Source organism: Carcharhinus amblyrhynchos, chromosome 10 (assembly GCF_965287045.1).
Source record: "Carcharhinus amblyrhynchos chromosome 10, sCarAmb.v2.hapA, whole genome shotgun sequence".
In the NCBI taxonomy this organism is placed as follows: domain Eukaryota; kingdom Metazoa; phylum Chordata; class Chondrichthyes; order Carcharhiniformes; family Carcharhinidae; genus Carcharhinus; species Carcharhinus amblyrhynchos.
In genome coordinates, this window is record NC_137333.1 from 58,258,747 (window position 1) to 58,277,054 (window position 18,308).

The 18,308-nt window shown below is 38.8% G+C and overlaps 1 protein-coding gene across 3 annotated transcripts in view; it reads right to left on the reverse strand.

Annotated features, from left to right (window-relative positions):
* Positions 1 to 6: 6 nt before the first annotated feature.
* The window catches only part of rev1 (REV1 DNA directed polymerase), a 114,465-nt gene continuing 96,163 nt past the window's right edge, over positions 7 to 18,308 (reverse strand). For all 3 annotated transcript variants that reach the window (XM_080197114.1, XM_080197113.1, XM_080197115.1), the window contains 2 exons: positions 12,177 to 12,279; positions 7 to 6,593 (listed from right to left, as the gene is read on the reverse strand). In XM_080197114.1, coding sequence (XP_080053240.1) covers positions 6,482 to 6,593; positions 12,177 to 12,279 — 215 coding nt within the window. In that variant the 3' untranslated portion in view covers positions 7 to 6,481. The remainder of the gene's footprint in view (positions 6,594 to 12,176; positions 12,280 to 18,308) is intronic.

Sequence of the window (18,308 nt, forward strand, 5' to 3'; positions counted from 1 at the left end):
GCTGATCAGAAGCATGCATAGGGAAAATTAAGCACAATAATCTTATGTGTAATTATAAAAAAGGCAGATTAGTGCTTGCAGTTTAAAAGGTTTCATTATGCAAAACGCTCCTCCATCTTCCTAAAATATTAACTCATTTATGGCTCTTTGAGCAGCAGTCACTCTGATATTTCTCTCAATTGGTTATTCTTTATTTGGATACCATCACCACTGAGGTCAACAGAGGGGGTGCAGGGAACTTTTGGTTTTATTGCATTGAATGTATTTCAAAGCATTGGCAGATATATTAATTTTTGCCAAATAATGTAAAGTGACTTGGAGATGCAGCTGTGGGTTCCATTTGCCATCACTAGTGTTTGCAATTCCACTTTTTCCAGCTTTCTACATCCAAATTGGAATAATGAGGTTTTGATGTTCATATCTCCTTTTGTTTTCATTCTATAAGACTAAGTAAATCAACAAAAAACCAGTATTAATTAATTGCCCAAGACTTTAATGTCATTGATTGACTCATCATAAAATATTATGAAAAAGATGCAGTTTGACATTGGGATTATCTAGAAGTAAAAATGCTTAAAAGGCTGATTGGATTCCTTCCATAATTTTCCTTTTTGCCAGATTGATCAGTGTCTCACTGATCACACTGAGGTTGGAATCTTCTACCCCTTTAACTGAGGCCAAATCAAATAAATGTGAGGAATTAGTTTGCATTCATTGTTGACTTTTGATTTCTAATTTGAGGCACTTGTATAGTATCTGTGATATATACTGCTTCATGCAATCTTCTTCCACTGTTGTAACCTCGTTCCATCCTGATTTTTTTTCTTCTTCTTCCATCTGATTTCCTTATCTTTGACTTAACATTTTTCTGTCCAAAATATTTTTTACTTTTATTCTTAATTTGATCAAAAATTTAGCATTCCAACCGCATGCCTGAAAATATTTTTTAGTGGGAAAGCTATAACATCTGTAACAATTAATCATTCTCTTCCATGTCTAGAGCAGCATTTTTCTGTTTTAAAAGCTTAAAAAAAAGTTTGCGCCCCAAACAACAGTTGTGGCTGTAACTGAATTACAGTAATTGATTTACTAATCATACAAAAGGGGTTGGTGATATTAAAAACTTTACCTATAGTCTTGTTCTTCTGTTTGATCTACCAATTATATTTTCTCCCTGTAAAGTCAGTCTTAACACATTATTCTTCATTTCATTTTTCAGTATTGAATCTTTTCCCTAAGGATTTGTTTTCTTCCGTTTCCTTCCTGCTGTCTAATTTTAATGGGTTGTTCTGAAACTTAGAAAATAGAAGCACGTGTAGGCCATTCGGCTCTGAGCCTGCTCTGCCATTTAATTTAGTTATAGCTGATCACTGGAGCTCTCACCAGGGTACTAAGGTTGAGCTTTTGCTATCTGAACTGCTTGGATGGCAACCTCTGAGACACCCTGGCAGGTGTGTACATAAGTGATTCAGCAAAATACACGGATTAAAGGTAATGGGCAAAAGAGTCAATGGTGATATGAGGCAAATCTTTTTCACACAGTGAATGGGTAGGATGTGGAGTATAATGGAGGCAGGTTCAATTGAGACAGTTAAGAGAGTTCAATTGTCTGCACGGTGAAGACAGGATTGGCACTCTGAATTGCTGTTTCAGTGAGCCAGCACTGACATGGCAGACTGAATGGCAGCCTCCCTATGCTGGAACCATTCTATGATTCTATTGAAAGGCCTGAGGTTTAACTCAAGGATATGAATGTTCCAAACATGCAACTTGATGAGGAATGACAGCCTTTCCTCTGGCGTAATCAATCTTGTCATCATGCAGAGCTGCTCTACAGCCTGGAGTCTTCGATGACACCGGAAAAGAGCAACTGTTTGGTTCACACTGTTATTACTGTTTAGCATAAAGTTAATATAATTATGCAGCTGAAGATGGTGAGAAGTGAGTTTATTTACAGTGTATTCTTAATTGACTATTAGCATAACACCAGTTGAAATGCTTCTTGTAGTGCCCTTCACATTTGGACACCTTTACATAGAGGAGATGGAGTAGGCTGCTAATTTCTCTGGCTTTGCAACTGTGATGAATATAACAATTGTTAATATCTTGGCAACATCAATCAGGCCTTTCCTGGGACTTTTCTGCTGGCACCACTGGAAGAACAGCCCTTGCCACTGGGTCCTGCTGCACAGGTGCTTTCTGCCAAAACATCTTTGCTCTTAACACCTGAGGAAGGCAGCAAGAGGCTTGGCCCTTGCATCCTCAAACTTTCATTGAAGTTCCTGCTAGTTTGAGGGAGGCTGCTGCTCTCCAGTCTTTTAGACTATGTGCATGACTGGCCTATCCAATCTGTAAAAGCATTTCAGGTATGTCATGTTGTGGCTTTTAAGGTGTTGTCAGAGTTCAGGCTTTGTTAGGAACAATGGGGATTTGTTGATAAGGGAACTTGGTACAGGAGGTTTATGCAGCATGAGGGATGCTGTGGGGCAGAGCTCAGTTCTACATGTTTACATGGTTTCATAAGTAAAACAGCAGAAAGGATGCTCTCTCTCTCTGGTGTGACCATTCACTCCTGATTCTCATTGGTCCCTCAAGTCAGGTGCCTCACTTGTTTTGTACTCTTAGAGACTCACCACATATACAACCATGCATTTCATGACTGTGGAGTGGGGGTATCTTATGATGTTGGTGGGATCCATATAACACAAGGAGCCTGTGAGAATTAGTTTTTGAGACCCTGAAGCCTCTGCTCTGATGATACCTTCAGTACCATCACATTCAACTGGCTGTTATGTCCCCGGGAAGAATGACACTTTGACCATAGTTTCACAAACATCAAGATACTTATATTCCTGGTAATGCATTTTTTTTGAATCTTCCATGAATGCCCTGAAAAATGGCTAAAATCAGTGGTGGGACACCCCTTACGATACCTTAGCTGCTGCCTCTGGCACTCTGGTCATTACTGTATTTTGAGAAAATGAGTGGTGATGAAACTGTTACTCCAGGTATACACGGTTGTTTTTTTAAAATTGGGGTGGAGTGGAATGGGTTCATACAACGCCTTGTCAAAATATTCCAACCACTGGGTACAGTGGAAGATGCAGCATCAGATTCCTTTTGGAGGCCCATGCATGGTTACGATATAAACCATCCTTGTTACTACATCAAAAAACTCAATCAAATTAATTAAACACCATTAGGTGAACAAATTTATGCTGTTTTCCTTAATTAATCCACATTTGTCAAAGCACCTGTTAATTGTGTCCTGGATTATCCTAAAGCATTTCCCAATGCCAAAGTGAAAATGAATTATTTTCCTCCTCTGATTCCAGTTTATCTGAGCCACATCTGTTCTCATCCTATTTAAATTAACTCCCCCTCAATTAATTAATTTGACTCTGGTTTACTCCTGGTCCTTTTCCATCTTCTCCCAAGTATCCTGCAGCCATTTAGTGCTACTGGTGATCCTGACACCAAGTAAGCAACATGCTGAATTCAATTCTATGGCAACAGAAATGCCCATCTGGTATTCTATCACTTTGCTTTTCCAGTCTTCCTATGGTACAACACCTCCACCTCATACAGCTGAACCAGCTGTAGTGTCATGGACTTGGCTCTGGTTGTACTCTTTAGAGGAACCATCACTCAAACCAATATTCACTCAAGGGACTTCTGCACTAGCTGCCTGGTTTTCCTTGACTGTCTGATAGTCACCCATTCCTTACCTGCCTGCAAAGACTTAGCTGCAAGGTGATCACATCTAGGAATGTTATTCATGACACCCTGGCTTTGAGAATGCACCCAGTGAGACTTAACTGCTGCTCAAACTCTAGAACTTGGGAGATCGAACTGTTCCAGCTAACAACATTTACCACATGTGGCTATCTAGGATAAAAGCAGCTTTGTAGAGTTCTCACATGAACAGGATATGCATTCCATAGGACTGAGATACCCTGCCATACCTTAATCATTAATTAACTGATTTAACAAAGACATAAAATACTTAAATAACTAAAAAATCATCAGTTACTCACCTATCAGCTGCTTCCCATGTTCTGACATCACTTTATTTTGTAGGAAGTTAATTTGTGTTTTACTTACCTGTGTCTCAGATTTCAATTTATTGAAGATTTCTACATTTTAGCATGTCAACTCCTTGCTGTTTAATTTTAACCATCTCTAGATTTGATTAATTGAACAAATTATGCATTGTAATTGCATAAATGATCAAACCAGCTTTAGTTTTTTGCTAATTAATTGATCTAATCTTTCTTACTAATTGAATTAAATTAAATTACAACATAAATTTAAAGCTTACTACTGTAGTCACGCCACATGATCCCTTGTAATATAATCCTCATTTCTCACCACTGCTTCTCACTCCTGATGCACTTTGCTCTTCTGCCAGTGATTTCTATACCCTGACCATGTGTAATACACAGCCTAACTTCTAGATTAATTTTTTAGGGAATAAATGCATGTTATATTTGGAAAAATTGCAATATATTTGATATGTTAATGGAATAAATCACTGGTAATTTGTTCTGCCACAATTCTGTCACTATTGTGTATTATCAGAATCTAATGAAGCTGGAACTGATACAGTGGAGTTCTGTTTACTGAGTTTGCAATTCATTGGGTTTATTTGCAGGCACCAGAAAGAGCTTGGATTCTCACACCAGACTGCTGTTAACTGATCTTGGTTACAGCGTCCAGAAAAAAGTTGCAGGTCACCACCAGCAGCAACCTTTGTCTGAGCAGCGCATGTGTATATACTGGGAAAAGGCAGAACGAGGTTTGGCTTAAATGTTCCCTGCAATTACATTCTAGCTTTTTCAAAAGGCATTCAATAAAGTGCCACACAAAACATTGTTACATAAGAAAAAGGCTCCATGGATTAGGAGTATTAAATCTTGAATTAGCATGGGTAAAGTACTAGTTATAGAACAGAAATCAGAATAGGAATGGGTAATTTGCAGGTGATTGTCATGACAAATTCTAAGGATTATTGCCATAAATGACTTTGATGAAGGGATCTCATGTAATGTGACCAAGTTTTCTGATGAGACACAGTTTATTGGGAAAGTAAACTGCAAGAAGACAAAGGTCTGCAAGTAAAGTGGACAAAAAAAAATGACAATATATAATTTGGAAAAATTAGATTCTTAATAAAATGTTCAATTGGGTGTCCTTGTACTTGAGACAAAATCAACATGCAGGTGCAATTAGGAAGGCAAATTGTATGTGGGCCTTTATTGCAAGTGGTTGGAGTATAATTTTAAATAAGTCTTGCTGCAATTGTAGAAGGCCTTGAAGAGACCATACTTAGAGTAGTGTAGATCTTTCATCACCATAACTTAGGAAGGATGTACTTACCCTAAATAGAATGCAACACAAAGGTTACCAGATTGACTCCTGGGATGGGAGGTTGTCCTATGAAGAGAGATTGAATAGAATGGGCCTATATTCTGATGTTTAGAAAGAGAGGAGATCTCATTGAAAAATAAAGGATTTAGAGGACTTGACAGGGTAGAGGCTGAGTGATTATTTTTCTTGTTTGAAAAGTCTAGAACTTGGGGGTATGGTGGTCTCGGGTTGACAGGAGAAATATCTTCACTTCATAGGACTGCAAATCTTTGGAATTCTCTATCCCACAGGACTGTGGGTGCTCAGCAATTGAGTAAACTGAAGGCTGAGATTGATACGTTTTGGACTGTATGTACTACCCTGCTTCGATTTCTTATATTCTATTCTTAAATACTGGCACTCATTGAGAGTGTGTGAGAGTAATGATTCTGTCTTTGCTGCAATAGCAGGACATTATTGGGAGAATTGTAGCATCAGAGGAATAAACAGCCTAAGGTCGTGAGAGAAGTTTTTACAGAAAATGGCATTTCCGTTTGGTTTCAAACAATGTTAATTGTTTCCTTCTACCAGTCACTGATATGCAATTATTGAGGGAACTAAATTATAGATGGTCACTATAATAGGAAATATGCAAAATGTTTTTCAGGCTGTGAGCTGTAGGATTTAACTAGTAACAACAACTTTCATTAAACAACATAACTGACAAAAATATCATTAACAATGTGCTTGAAATGCCAACATACTATACAATTTAGGTAAAAATTAGATGAGACTTATGTTATAAATTCACAACAAACATTTTTTATTAAATAGAAGTGAACACTAAAAAACAAACTTTATAAACAACAATTTTGTAAATACAATGTATTCTACATACATGATACTTTTTACAACACAATTATTTACATGCAACTCCAACAAGAATTTGGCACACAATTTTGCCAAGAAAAAAACCTACAAAATGTTTTTTCAATATCAGAAATGTCTTCATAAAAACACAATGTGTTACTACCATGCAAATTTTAAGAGCTTCACAAAGGATTTATGGCACAAGATGGGAGCTCCAGGCTCCAGTGTACTGGTTTTTAAAAATATCACTAGCGTTGTCTTTTCATGTAAATTTCAACGTGCTTCCATAGATTTGCTGCATTACAACTTGAACATTGTCAAGAATGAAGTCAAAAGCCATGTTCCATAGGGAGTCTGCTGACTGCTGGATCAGCCTATCATAAAACAGGAAATATATCACTCTCAGAACATTGTGCTTTGAAAAGATCAGTATAATTTTGTGTGCATTACTCTCATAATAGTAAATAGCAACTGAATGAATGCCTGACTTCCAAACACTTACTTTATTACTTAATTTAGAATTAAGATTTCAATGAAGTTCCCAGAATAAGTAAGTAAAAGAATCATCTCCAGCCAACCTGGTTGACTGAAGTCTTTCCTATTCTGAACTAATGGTTCACATGGTGTGGTGATCAGTGACATTAATGCAACAAACTCCACATTAACTTTAATAGAGAGGTGGAGTTATAATGAGCTGTGTAACTAGTTTTATGAGGGTCCCTCTTAAGCAACACAAAAATGCTAGTAGACCTCAGGTGTACATAATGGATTTGCACACAATTTTCTGGAACTTGTGCCACTGATCTACAGAATTCAGCATTATCATGGTGCAGAAGTTTTCAGCAAATTTAAGGCCACTGAAGAATGATAGCATAGGACAAGGGTAAATTCAGCAGCACTTCTTGAGGATGACAAATGCAATACTGTCAGCACTGAAGGAATTCTTACAGACTAAATACCAGAGAATTGGACCAATCTGGCAAGAATATAATGATGCTGTCATGATATTGAAAGATAACAGGGAATATTCTTTACTGAAGTCATTGTGATTAGGACTGGAGCAAAAATGACTCAAGATAGTCTATTTTCTCTTGAGGAGAATTGGCAAATGCATCACCTGGATAAAAGGAGGATTCACTAAAGTTATGAAAGGCTAGTCTGCCAAGGAACCAAAATAACAAACTGCTGAAAAGGTGGCAGTAAAAGTATCTTTAAAGTAGTTATATTCAGAAGTTCTGATGAATTTGTAGATGTTCTGTGCAGTGATAAATACAGCTTGGATACTTCAGATTAAACAATTGGCATGTCCTACAGGAAGAATGTTTACAGAAGAAAGCAGAATAGCAGGCAATATTGAATCAAGATGCACCACCAAACATGATGGAAAATAGTGAGTTATGAAATATTTTAATTCCAACAATATCAATTATGACATTGATTGATCAGGAGAGTAAAAATACCGATCGGATTGGGAAAAGTATAGAACTCTTCAAGATTGACCCAAGTGGTCAGCTTGCAATGTAAACAAGGCAAGATTGTTTTATGGAGTGTGGTTTCTTGCAGAATGTCCTCCAAGAATCTCATATGACAGATGTTATTGCCCAAAGCAGAGGATACAGAGGCAGTATAAGAACAATGATTGAATGTGAAGAACCAACTTGCGATCAATTGAATTACTGGGAGAATTAGGGATATCAGTTGGACAATAAATCATTTGTTCAAAGTCATTAATGAAAGCAGAATTCTGGATTGTAATCACTCACCAATCATTCTCAATGTTGATATCTCAAGTCATCAGGAATGGCGACTTTAGTAAAAAGGGAGCACAAATGAAATACAGCAGATGCTGGAAATTTGAAATAAAGACACAAAATGCTGGAAACACTCCACTGGTCAGGCAGCATCTAAGAGAAACAGAGTTAACGTTCTATGTTGAAATAACATTCTACTGGAAGATCATCTTCACGTGAAATGTTAACTCTTGTTTCTCTCTACAGATACTGTCAGAACTGAGTAGTTCTAGCATTTTAATATTTTTAGAAGAGAAGGGCCGATACTGCTTGACAAAAATTTAAATGATTATGTAAAGTCATCAAAATTGGAAGAAAAAAACACGAGGTGAAGAAGCAGGACAATGTTAATTAGTCACAGGAGATCAACATCATTTGAGTCAAAAGGAGTTGAGGCAAGCAGCACAAATATAACAAAATCTTGAGTGAAAATTGGGAATAGAAAATGTGAGGAAATATATGAATGGAAGAAGACAATCCACGAGGTGAAATGTGAGCCTTGGTGAAAAGCAATAAATTACTGGAGATGGAACTGGGAAGGATTGGGATTAAGAGATGGCGTAAATGTTGATATGTTGAATAAACGGAACAAATGAGGCAGTATGGTTTTGGCCTATTTGAAATTAGAGACCATTATAACACATGGCAGCTATCATTTTAACTTTTCAGTTCTGGAAGCTGGCTTAGATTTGGGATTTTATTTTAGTAGGATTTAGTGTGCTTGCTTAACTTGACCATTTTTTTTAAAAGGTTTTTTACAATCATACATTCTGCAACAAACCAATAGATCAAGTTTACATTTTGTAATGATGTGGAGATGCCTGCATTGGACTGGGGTGGGCACAATAAGAAATCTCACAACACTAGGTTAAAGACCAACTGGTTTATTTGTATTAAAACTTTCACCTGGTGTTGAGACACTTCTTACTGTGCCCACCATTTTGTAATAACATGTGGCCAGGAAAGAAGCAATATTAATTTGACTAACAACAACAAGCTAATTTAACATAGTACAGCTGTCATTGATTATTAGAAGTATCTCAATTGCCCTGTAACTAAAGGGTAAGTAATTAATAATGAAAAATTAAGTCAGATTATATTTATTTTTGTATTACCTACTAACATCCCTATATTATAATTTATGTTTGAAGCTGTCAAAGGAATTTGAACTATCCATTATAGGCCCCTATCAGAACACAGTCACTGACCCAGTTCTGGAATTGGATTGGACACTTGTCTGGTATTAAGATAAAGAACATCTTGAAATAATCTATTGTCTTAAGATAATGATTGCAAATAGCCAGAAACAATGAAATTAACCTATACAACATTATTAACAATTAACAATAATTATGGAAGAAGGTGGGCGATGCCAGAATTGGGTATAAAAGGTTTATACCATTTTGTGCATGTGTACAAGATGAACGGGAACTGGTTGTATCGACAGATCCTCAGGGACAGAGCGAGTTTCCTGTCAGCAGCGGGGATAGATAGTGAAAGCAGCGGGCCCAAGAACAGAGGCAGAATTCCTGTCAGTATGGACACAGGATACTCCAGTTTTCTTTGGAGGAAGAAGCGAAAACCTGTTGGCATGAAGGGTTGAGACTGTATTCTGCTTCTTCTGAACCATCCAACTGAAGGCATGAAATCCTCGGGGACAGAAGGAGTTTCCTGTCAGTGCAGGCAGTGGTGGAATGTTTAATTTAGAAGTATATCTTTGTTTCCTTTAACTATTTAATTTGTAAGTGTATTGTTTGATTTTGCTCATGTCAATAAAGTTTGGTGTTATTTGCTAATTGAGTGTCTGAGTCTTTGCCTGCTGGCTCTGTCTCTGTCGAACCACATCAGCTAAAAGACTTAATTTGGGATTCCGTATTATTAGGTATGCAACTAAATTTATCAAAACATTCCTTTTTAAACCTACAGTTCCAAATGTATAAGGAAATATCAGAGTCAAAAGAACAATTTCATGTGTGCTACCAGCAGCAGGGGGAGAACTATTTAGCAGACCAAATGTCTTCATAATGTATCAAAGAGAAAAATAACATTTGCTGTTAGATCAGTTATGTCAAGGTACAGTTGGTTAGCAGACTGTTATTTTGAATCTAGGACCTGGATAAACCACAATGATGGATGAAAGTTGTTGTCCTTTGGCTGTGTTCAATATGAAATAAGGTTTCAATTATAACCTAGCTTTTAGTGGGCAAAGGCTCACAACAAAACTTGGAGTAACTTGACTCTAAATTTCTAATGTCACGTGGTGATTACATTGGTAAAATGTCACATTGCTAAAATACAAGGTACTTGAGGTCCCTTCATAGCCATTGCTTGGAGAACAATCAGAAACTAGACTCTGCGTCTAACTTTACTGCATTTGACCTGTGAGTGCCTATAGGTGTTTAACATAGAACATTACAGCGCAGAACAGGCCCTTTGGCCCACGATGTTGCACCAACCAGTTAAAAAACAATGACCCTCTAACCTAAACCAATCCCTTTCCACCCATAAACCTATCCACGGATCTCTTAAACGCCCCCAAACTAGGCGCATTTACAACTGCAGCAGGCAGGGCATTCCAATCCCTCACCACCCTCTGGGTAAAGAACCTACCCCTGACATCCGTCCTATAACTACCCCCCCTTAATTTAAAGCCATGCCCCCTCATGCTAGCTTTCTCCATCCGAGGAAAAAGGCTATCACTGTCCACCCTATCTAAACCTCTAATCATCTTATATGTTTCAATAAGATCCCCTCTTAGCCGCCTTCTTTCTAACGAAAACAACCCCAAATCCCTCACTCTCTCCTCATAGGACCTCCCCTCCATACCAGGCAACATCCTGGTAAACCTCCTCTGCACCCTCTCCAAAGCCTCCACATCCTTCCTATAATGTGGGGACCAGAACTGCACACAATACTCCAAGTGCGGCCGCACCAGAGTTGTGTACAGTTGCAACATGACGCTGCGACTCCTAAATTCAATCCCCCTACCAATAAACGCCAAGACACCGTATGCCTTCTTAACAACCTTATCTACTTGATTCCCAACTTTCAGGGATCTATGTACACATACACCTAGATCCCTCTGTTCATCCACACTATTCAGAGTCCTCCCGTTAGCCCTATACTCGACACATCTGTTATTCCTGCCAAAGTGAATTACCTCACACTTCTCCGCATTAAACTCCATCCACCACCTCTCGGCCCAGCTCTGCAACCTGTCCAAGTCTCCCTGCAAACTATGACACCCTTCCTCACTATCTACCACACCTCCGACTTTGGTGTCATCAGCAAATTTACTAATCCACCCAACTATACCCTCATCCAGATCATTTATAAAAATTACAAACAGCAGTGGCCCCAAAACAGAACCCTGAGGCACAGCACTCGTAACTGAACTCCATGACGAATACTTACCATCAACCACCACCCTCTGTCTCCTATCTGCTAGCCAATTCCTGATCCAATTACCTAGATTACCCCCAATCCCATACATCTGCATTTTCTGCAGAAGCCTTCCATGGTGAACCTTATCAAATGCCTTACTAAAATCCATATATACCACGTCAACTGCCTTACCCCCATCCACCTCTTTGGTCACTTTCTCAAAAAACTCAATAAGGTTAGTAAGGCACGACCTACCCGCTACAAAACCATGCTGACTATCTCCAATCAATTCATTACTCTCCAAATAACTATAAATCCTATCCCTAATAATTTTTTCTAAAACCTTGCCCACAACAGTTTATAATGGCAAAGTGCTTCCCACGCTAATAACCTCTGATGTGATGAGCAGAAAACCAAAACAAAATTGAAAGGAAGTCTTAAGAAACTGCATCATTAAAATTTTTTGGACCAAGAATCTGGACTTAATTTCGTGATGTACACTGGATAAAAGAAATCCACTATACATAAAAATAAATTTAATTACATAGTCAAAATACTTTCAAACCTGGGAATATCAAGATTTATAAAATCTAAACTTACATTCCTACTATACTCAAAAACTAAAGTTACGTACGTAAAGTTCTATGTCACTGATCGTAAAATGCTTTGTTAGGCAAAATGACTATTCTTAAACCAAGTCCCACAAAAAAAGTAGAAAATTATTTTGAAAAGTGAACTTATTCTAGTAATCATAAAACATGACCCATAACATAACAGATTTACCTTTTCATGTATTTAATAACTAGGTCCAATTTTTCCAGATCTTTTTCTTCAATGAGGTCTGTGCAATACTTGACAACCTGCAGAATGTCCTCTTCCACTGGCTCTAAATAAATACAAAAAATGCTATATTAGAAATCAGAGTGCTGAGAAAATCAGTAATGCTCAATTGCAGTATTTTTGTTTATTATAGGCATTATACGCTCTGTCTCATCATATTTTCCAAAATACTACCGACAATACCTAGTAGCATACTAAATTCAAACCATTCTACCTGCCACCTTAAAGCAGAAATGAAACAAAATTAGTGATTTGCATTTTCTTCCTAATAATGGATGTTACAGTCTTTGCCTGTTTAATAATGAATTTTTTTGTCTCCACAGGCATTTAAGTCCAGCAAGGGGCATGCATGCGGCAGGTTGTAGTGGGCTGCTCTTGGACGTTGCTTCGGGAGTTGCCTATTGCTTCATGTCGTTAGTGTGCTTAAACTGGACCATCTCGAGGGCAACATGACAGCTCAGAGACTATCTCTGTTGCTGTGCGGACACATGGATTTGGGCCTGTGTCTGTGGGAGTTTGCACGTTCTCCCCGTGGTTGCGTGGGTTTCCTCCGGGTGCTCCGGTTTCCTCCCACATCCCAATGATGTGCTTTTAGGCTGATTGATTGGGTACTAAATTGTCCCTAAATTGGACCTCCCTGATCCTCGCACATTAGGCCTAGACTAAAATCATGAATAGGTCACTGGGACAGTGGGACGGCGGCGCGGGCTCGTTGGGCCTGTTTCCCGTGCTGTGTTGTTCTTTGTTCTCTGTTCTATAACTAAAATGACTATTTTAACTTCCAGTTCTAAACAAGCATCAAAAGTTATACCATGTAGAGGTACAGCCTGGGTCATTCTAAACATTCTAGTTCACTGATCGGGCACCTGAACAGTTTTAGTGGGTCAAGCATGACTAATTACTCACACAGATAACCCGGGTGACTGGTTCCTGTTTTCTTTTCCATTTGACCGAAGTTGCATAGAGAAGGGAAATTTTGTAAAATCAACTGTCTTAAAGTGGCAAGATGTGCCGAATCTCAAGCATAGTTTTGTATTTTCCAAAATGACTGAGTCATAGAGTCCAGTGTAAGATATTAATAAAGCAAGGATTATGAAAAATAATCAGGTACACTGAAAGTCCCGTCAGACTGTTCAAGTGCTGTTCGAATATCCTCAATGACCTGCCATTACTACTTTGCTGGACAGATTATTTAAGCACTTATCACTGTAAGCCAAAAAATTTTGTCCTGCTATCTGGTCTAAATTTACATATCTTACATAACCACATCTTCCATTTACATTCTGTTGCACAAATTTATTGAATACTGAAGTAATAATTTGGGTTTATCTTATCTATATACTTCAAAGATATGCTTCCTTAGCTGGCTCCATATAGATATAGATTCTTCGTTTGTAGTACTTAACCAAAAGTTTTTCTCCCAGCCCCTCATTCAGGAAAATCTGACAGTTAAAATGCAATGAAGGTACAAGAATTATTCTGATATATCTTATAATCTTGAGGGAAACCATTAACTTTTTAAAAAAGAAATGTGAACTTCCATTATTAACTGAGAATTACACAAGATTTCACATTTTAATCAAAAAATTACTGTACAAGAACCAAACAATGCAAGTCTAGTTTCATTTATTCATTCATGGGATGTTCATGTTGCTGGCTAGGCCATCATTTATTGCCTTTGAGAGGTGGTGGTGAACTGCTGCAGTCCATATGGTGTAAGTACACCGACAATGCTGTTAATGAGAGAGCTCTAGGTTGTTGACCCGGTGAAGGAACAGTGATATATTTTTAAGTCAGAATGATGAGTGGCTTGGGGGAGGGGGCAACATGACAACTTCCAGGTGATGTTGCTGCCTTATGTCTGTTTCTCTCTTCCTTCTAGATGGTAGTGTTTGTGCATTTGAAAAGTGCTGCTAAGGATCCTTGGTGAATTTCTACAGTACATCTTGCAGATCGTACACACCTGTGTCCCCATCACACTTTTGCATTGTGCTTGCAAATGTAGCTGGCCTTTGAAAATTCAAGAGATGGATGATTCACTGCATGAATTCTTAGCCTCTGACCTGCTTTTGTAGTTACAGTATTTATATGGCTGGTCCAGTTCAGTTTCTGGTTAATGGTAACTCCCAGGATGTTGACAGGCTTAGTCACCGGGTCCTGATGGCTTACATTCTAGGTTGCTATGGAAAGTTAAAGTGAAGATAGTGGAAGGGCTATGCATCATCTTCTAATCTTTCCTCGGTACACTGGAGATGCCAGAATATTGGATAGTGGCAGATATAAACGCCTTGTGCAAGAAAGGGTGTCAGAACATGCTGAGTGATTACAAGCTATTCAGTAAACCAGTGGTAGGCAAAGTTTCAGAAATAATTATCAAAGAAAAAATTATGAGGCACTTGGAGAGATTTGAGTTAAATTAAGGAGTCATGTTTGACCAATAGAATTGGAATTTTTTGATGAAGTAACAGAAAATCGCCACAAAGTACCACACAAAGGTTGGTTAACAATCCTGAGGTATATGGATAAAAAAATCAAACAGCTGTTTTTCAGCTGTAGGATGATAGGCTGTTGTGTTCCTCAATGGTTAGTGCTAGGACCACTGATATATACACACATGACACGTAAAATCTGGTACTGCAAAAGATTTACAAAATTTGCCAATGATACCAAATTTGGAGGTGTGGCAGAGAATGAGGATACCAAATGATTAAAACAGAATATAGGCAGACAAGTGACAGATGGAATTTAACAGAGAAGAGGGAGGTGATGCATTTGGCAGAGGGAAAGGAAGAGGTAATAAAGAGTTAATAGCACAGTTTTAAAGAGTGCACAGGGATAGCAGACATAGGAATTCTCATGCATAGATTTTTAAGGTGACAGGACTTATTGAGATAGTTAACAAAGCACAGAAAATCCTGAGGTCCATAAATGGAAGCATTGAGTACAAAAGCAAGGAGGTTATGATGAACTCTCATAAAGCTCTAGTGAAGCCACAACTAGTGTATTATGTCAGTTCTGATGACCACACTTTTGGAAGAATACAAAACTCTTTTAAGGATACAGAAGAAGTTTACCAGGACATTTCCAGGAATTAGGGATTTTAGCCACAAGATTAGATTATAGAAACTGGAGTAATCCCTTTTGGAGCAAAGAAAACAGAGGGGAAACTTTTTAGAGATGTACAAAATTCTGACAGTCAGATATGGGAGTCAAAGAAAAGTTGCTCCCATTACCTGATGGCAAAGGATAAGGGGATGCAGAGTTAATGTTCTGGACATGAGATTGGGATGGGAGAGATGGATGTGAAGAATAACCTTTCTTACTCTGTAACTTGCTGCCCGCAAGGGTGATGACAATGGAGACAATCACTTAATAGAAATTAAAAAGAAAATTGAGTTGGTACTTCAGGGAAACAAACCTGCAAGGTTACAGGATAGAGTGCGGAGTGTCTTCACCTTCAACGTCACCATCTTCCACCTTCAATGGATCATCCTCTGCCATTTCTGGCACCTCTAGAGTGATTCCATCACCAAATGCACCTTCCCTTCCCCTCTTTCAGCATTCTGAAGGGACCATTCCCTCCGTGACACTCTAGACTCCCCGACCTTTGGGAAAAAATATTGACCACCTAGCTGATCTGTGCCCCTCATTATTTTATAGACCTCTATAAGATCACCCCTCAGCCTCCCATACTCCAGAGAAAAAAGTCCTGTCTATCTAGCTTCTCCTTATAACTCAATCTATCAAGTCCCAGTAGCATCCATGGAACCATAGAACCACAGAACATTACAGCACAGAAACAGGATGGGGAGTCTAAAACTAGAGGGCATAGGTTTAAGGTGAGAGGGGAGAGATACAAAAGTGTCAAGAGGGGCAATTTTTTCACACTGAGGGTGGTGAGTGTCTGGAACAAACTGCCAGAGGTAATAGTAGAGGCAGAGACAATTTTGTCTTTTAAAAGCATTTAGATAGTTACATGGGTCTGATGGGTATAGAGGGATATGGACCAATTGCGGGCAATTGGGATTAGCTTAGGGGTTTTAAAAAAAAGGGCGGCATGGACAAGTTGAGCCAGAGGGCCTGTTTCCATGCTGTGAGCTTCTATGACTCTAAAGCCATGCTGACTGTCTCTAATCAGTCCTTGCGTCTCTAACTGCCTTTTGATCCTGTCTCTCAAAATACCTTCCAACAACTTATGCTCTACAGATGTGAGGCTCACTGGCCTGTAGTTCCCAGGCTTTTCCCTGCAGCCCTTCTGAAACAAAGGCACAACACATCAGTGACTGTCAATGATTCAATATCTCTGCTAGGGGACCCGCAATTTTCTGCTAGCCGCCCACAGTGTCCTGGGATACACTTCTTCAGGTCCACGGGATTTATCTATCTTGATACACTTTTGACTTCCAGCACCACTTCCTATGTATATGTACACTTCTCAAGACGTCACTATTTATTTCCCCAAGTTCCCTAACATCCGTGCTTTTTTCAACAGCGAACATTGATGAGAAATATTCCTTTAGGTTCTCACCCATTTCTTGTGGATCTGCCCATAGATTATCTTATTGATCCTTAAGAGGGTCCTACTTTCTCTCTCTCGTTACTCTTTTGCCCTTTATGTATTTATAGAAGCTCTTTGGATTCGCCTTTGCCTTATCTGACAAAACAATCTCATGTCCCCTTTTTGCCCTCCTGATTTCTCTCAACTCTACTCCTACACCCTCTATACTCTTCAAGGGATCCATTTGATCCCAGCTGCTTATGCATGTCTTTTGGCCCTTCTTGGCTGTGCTGAACCATTTTTGTGTCTAGTCCCACTGACCTGCACCTGGACCATATCCCTCCACACCCCTCTGATCCATGTACCTGTCCAAGTTTTCCTTAAATATTAAAAGTGAGCCTGCTTTCCCACTTCATCTGGCAACTCATTCCACACTCCCACCACTCTGTGTGAAGAAGCCCTCCCCCCCAACATTCCCTTTAAACATTTCCCCCTTCACCCTTAACCCATGTCTAGTTTTTTTTCTCCCCTAGTTCAGTGGAAAAAGCCTGCTTGCATTCACTCTATCTATACCCATCATAATTTTATACACCTCTGTCAAATCTCCCCCCATTCTTCTACACTCCAGGGAATAAAGTCCTAACTTATTTAACCTTTCTCTGTAACTCAGTTTCTCAAGTCCTGGCATCTTCCTTGTAAACCTTCTCTGCACTCTTTCAATCTTATTAATATCCTTTCTGTAATTAGGTGACCAAAGCTGCTCACAATACTCTAAAATCGGTTTCACCAATGTCTCATACAACTTCACCATAACATTCCAACTCTTACACTCAATACTTTGATTTATAAAGGCCAATGTACCAAAAGCACTCTTTGCAATCCCATCCACTGTGACACCACTTTTAGGGAATTATGTATCTGTATTTCCAGATCTCTCTGTTCTACTGCACTCTTCAGCGTCCTACCATTTACCTTGTATGTTCTACTTTGGTTTGTCCTTCCAAAGTGCAATACCTTACACTTGTTTGCATTAAACTTCATCTGCGATTTTTCAGCCCATTTTTTAAGCTGGTCCAAATCCCTTTGCAAGCTCTGAAAACTTCCTCACTGTCCACTACACCTCCAATCTTTGTATCATCAGCAAATTTACCACATTATCATCCAGATCATAGATATAGATGACAAACAATAATGGACCCAGCACTGATCCCTGTGGCACATGACTAGTCACAGGCCTCCACTCAGAGAAGCAATCCTCCACAACCTCTCTCTGGCTTCTTCCATTGAACCAATATCTAATCCAATTCACTACCTCTCCACGTATAACTAGTGACTGAACCTTCCTAACTATCCTCCCATGCGAGACCTTGTCAAAGGCCTTACTGAAATCCATGTAGACAACATCCACTGCCTTCCCTTCATCCACTTTCCTGGTAACCTCCTCGAAAAACTCTAATAGATTGGTTAAAAATGACCTACCATGCACAAAGCAATGTTGACTCTCCCTAATAAGTCCCTGTCTATCCAAGTATTCGTAGATCCTATCTTTTCGTACTCCTTCTAATAATTTACCCACT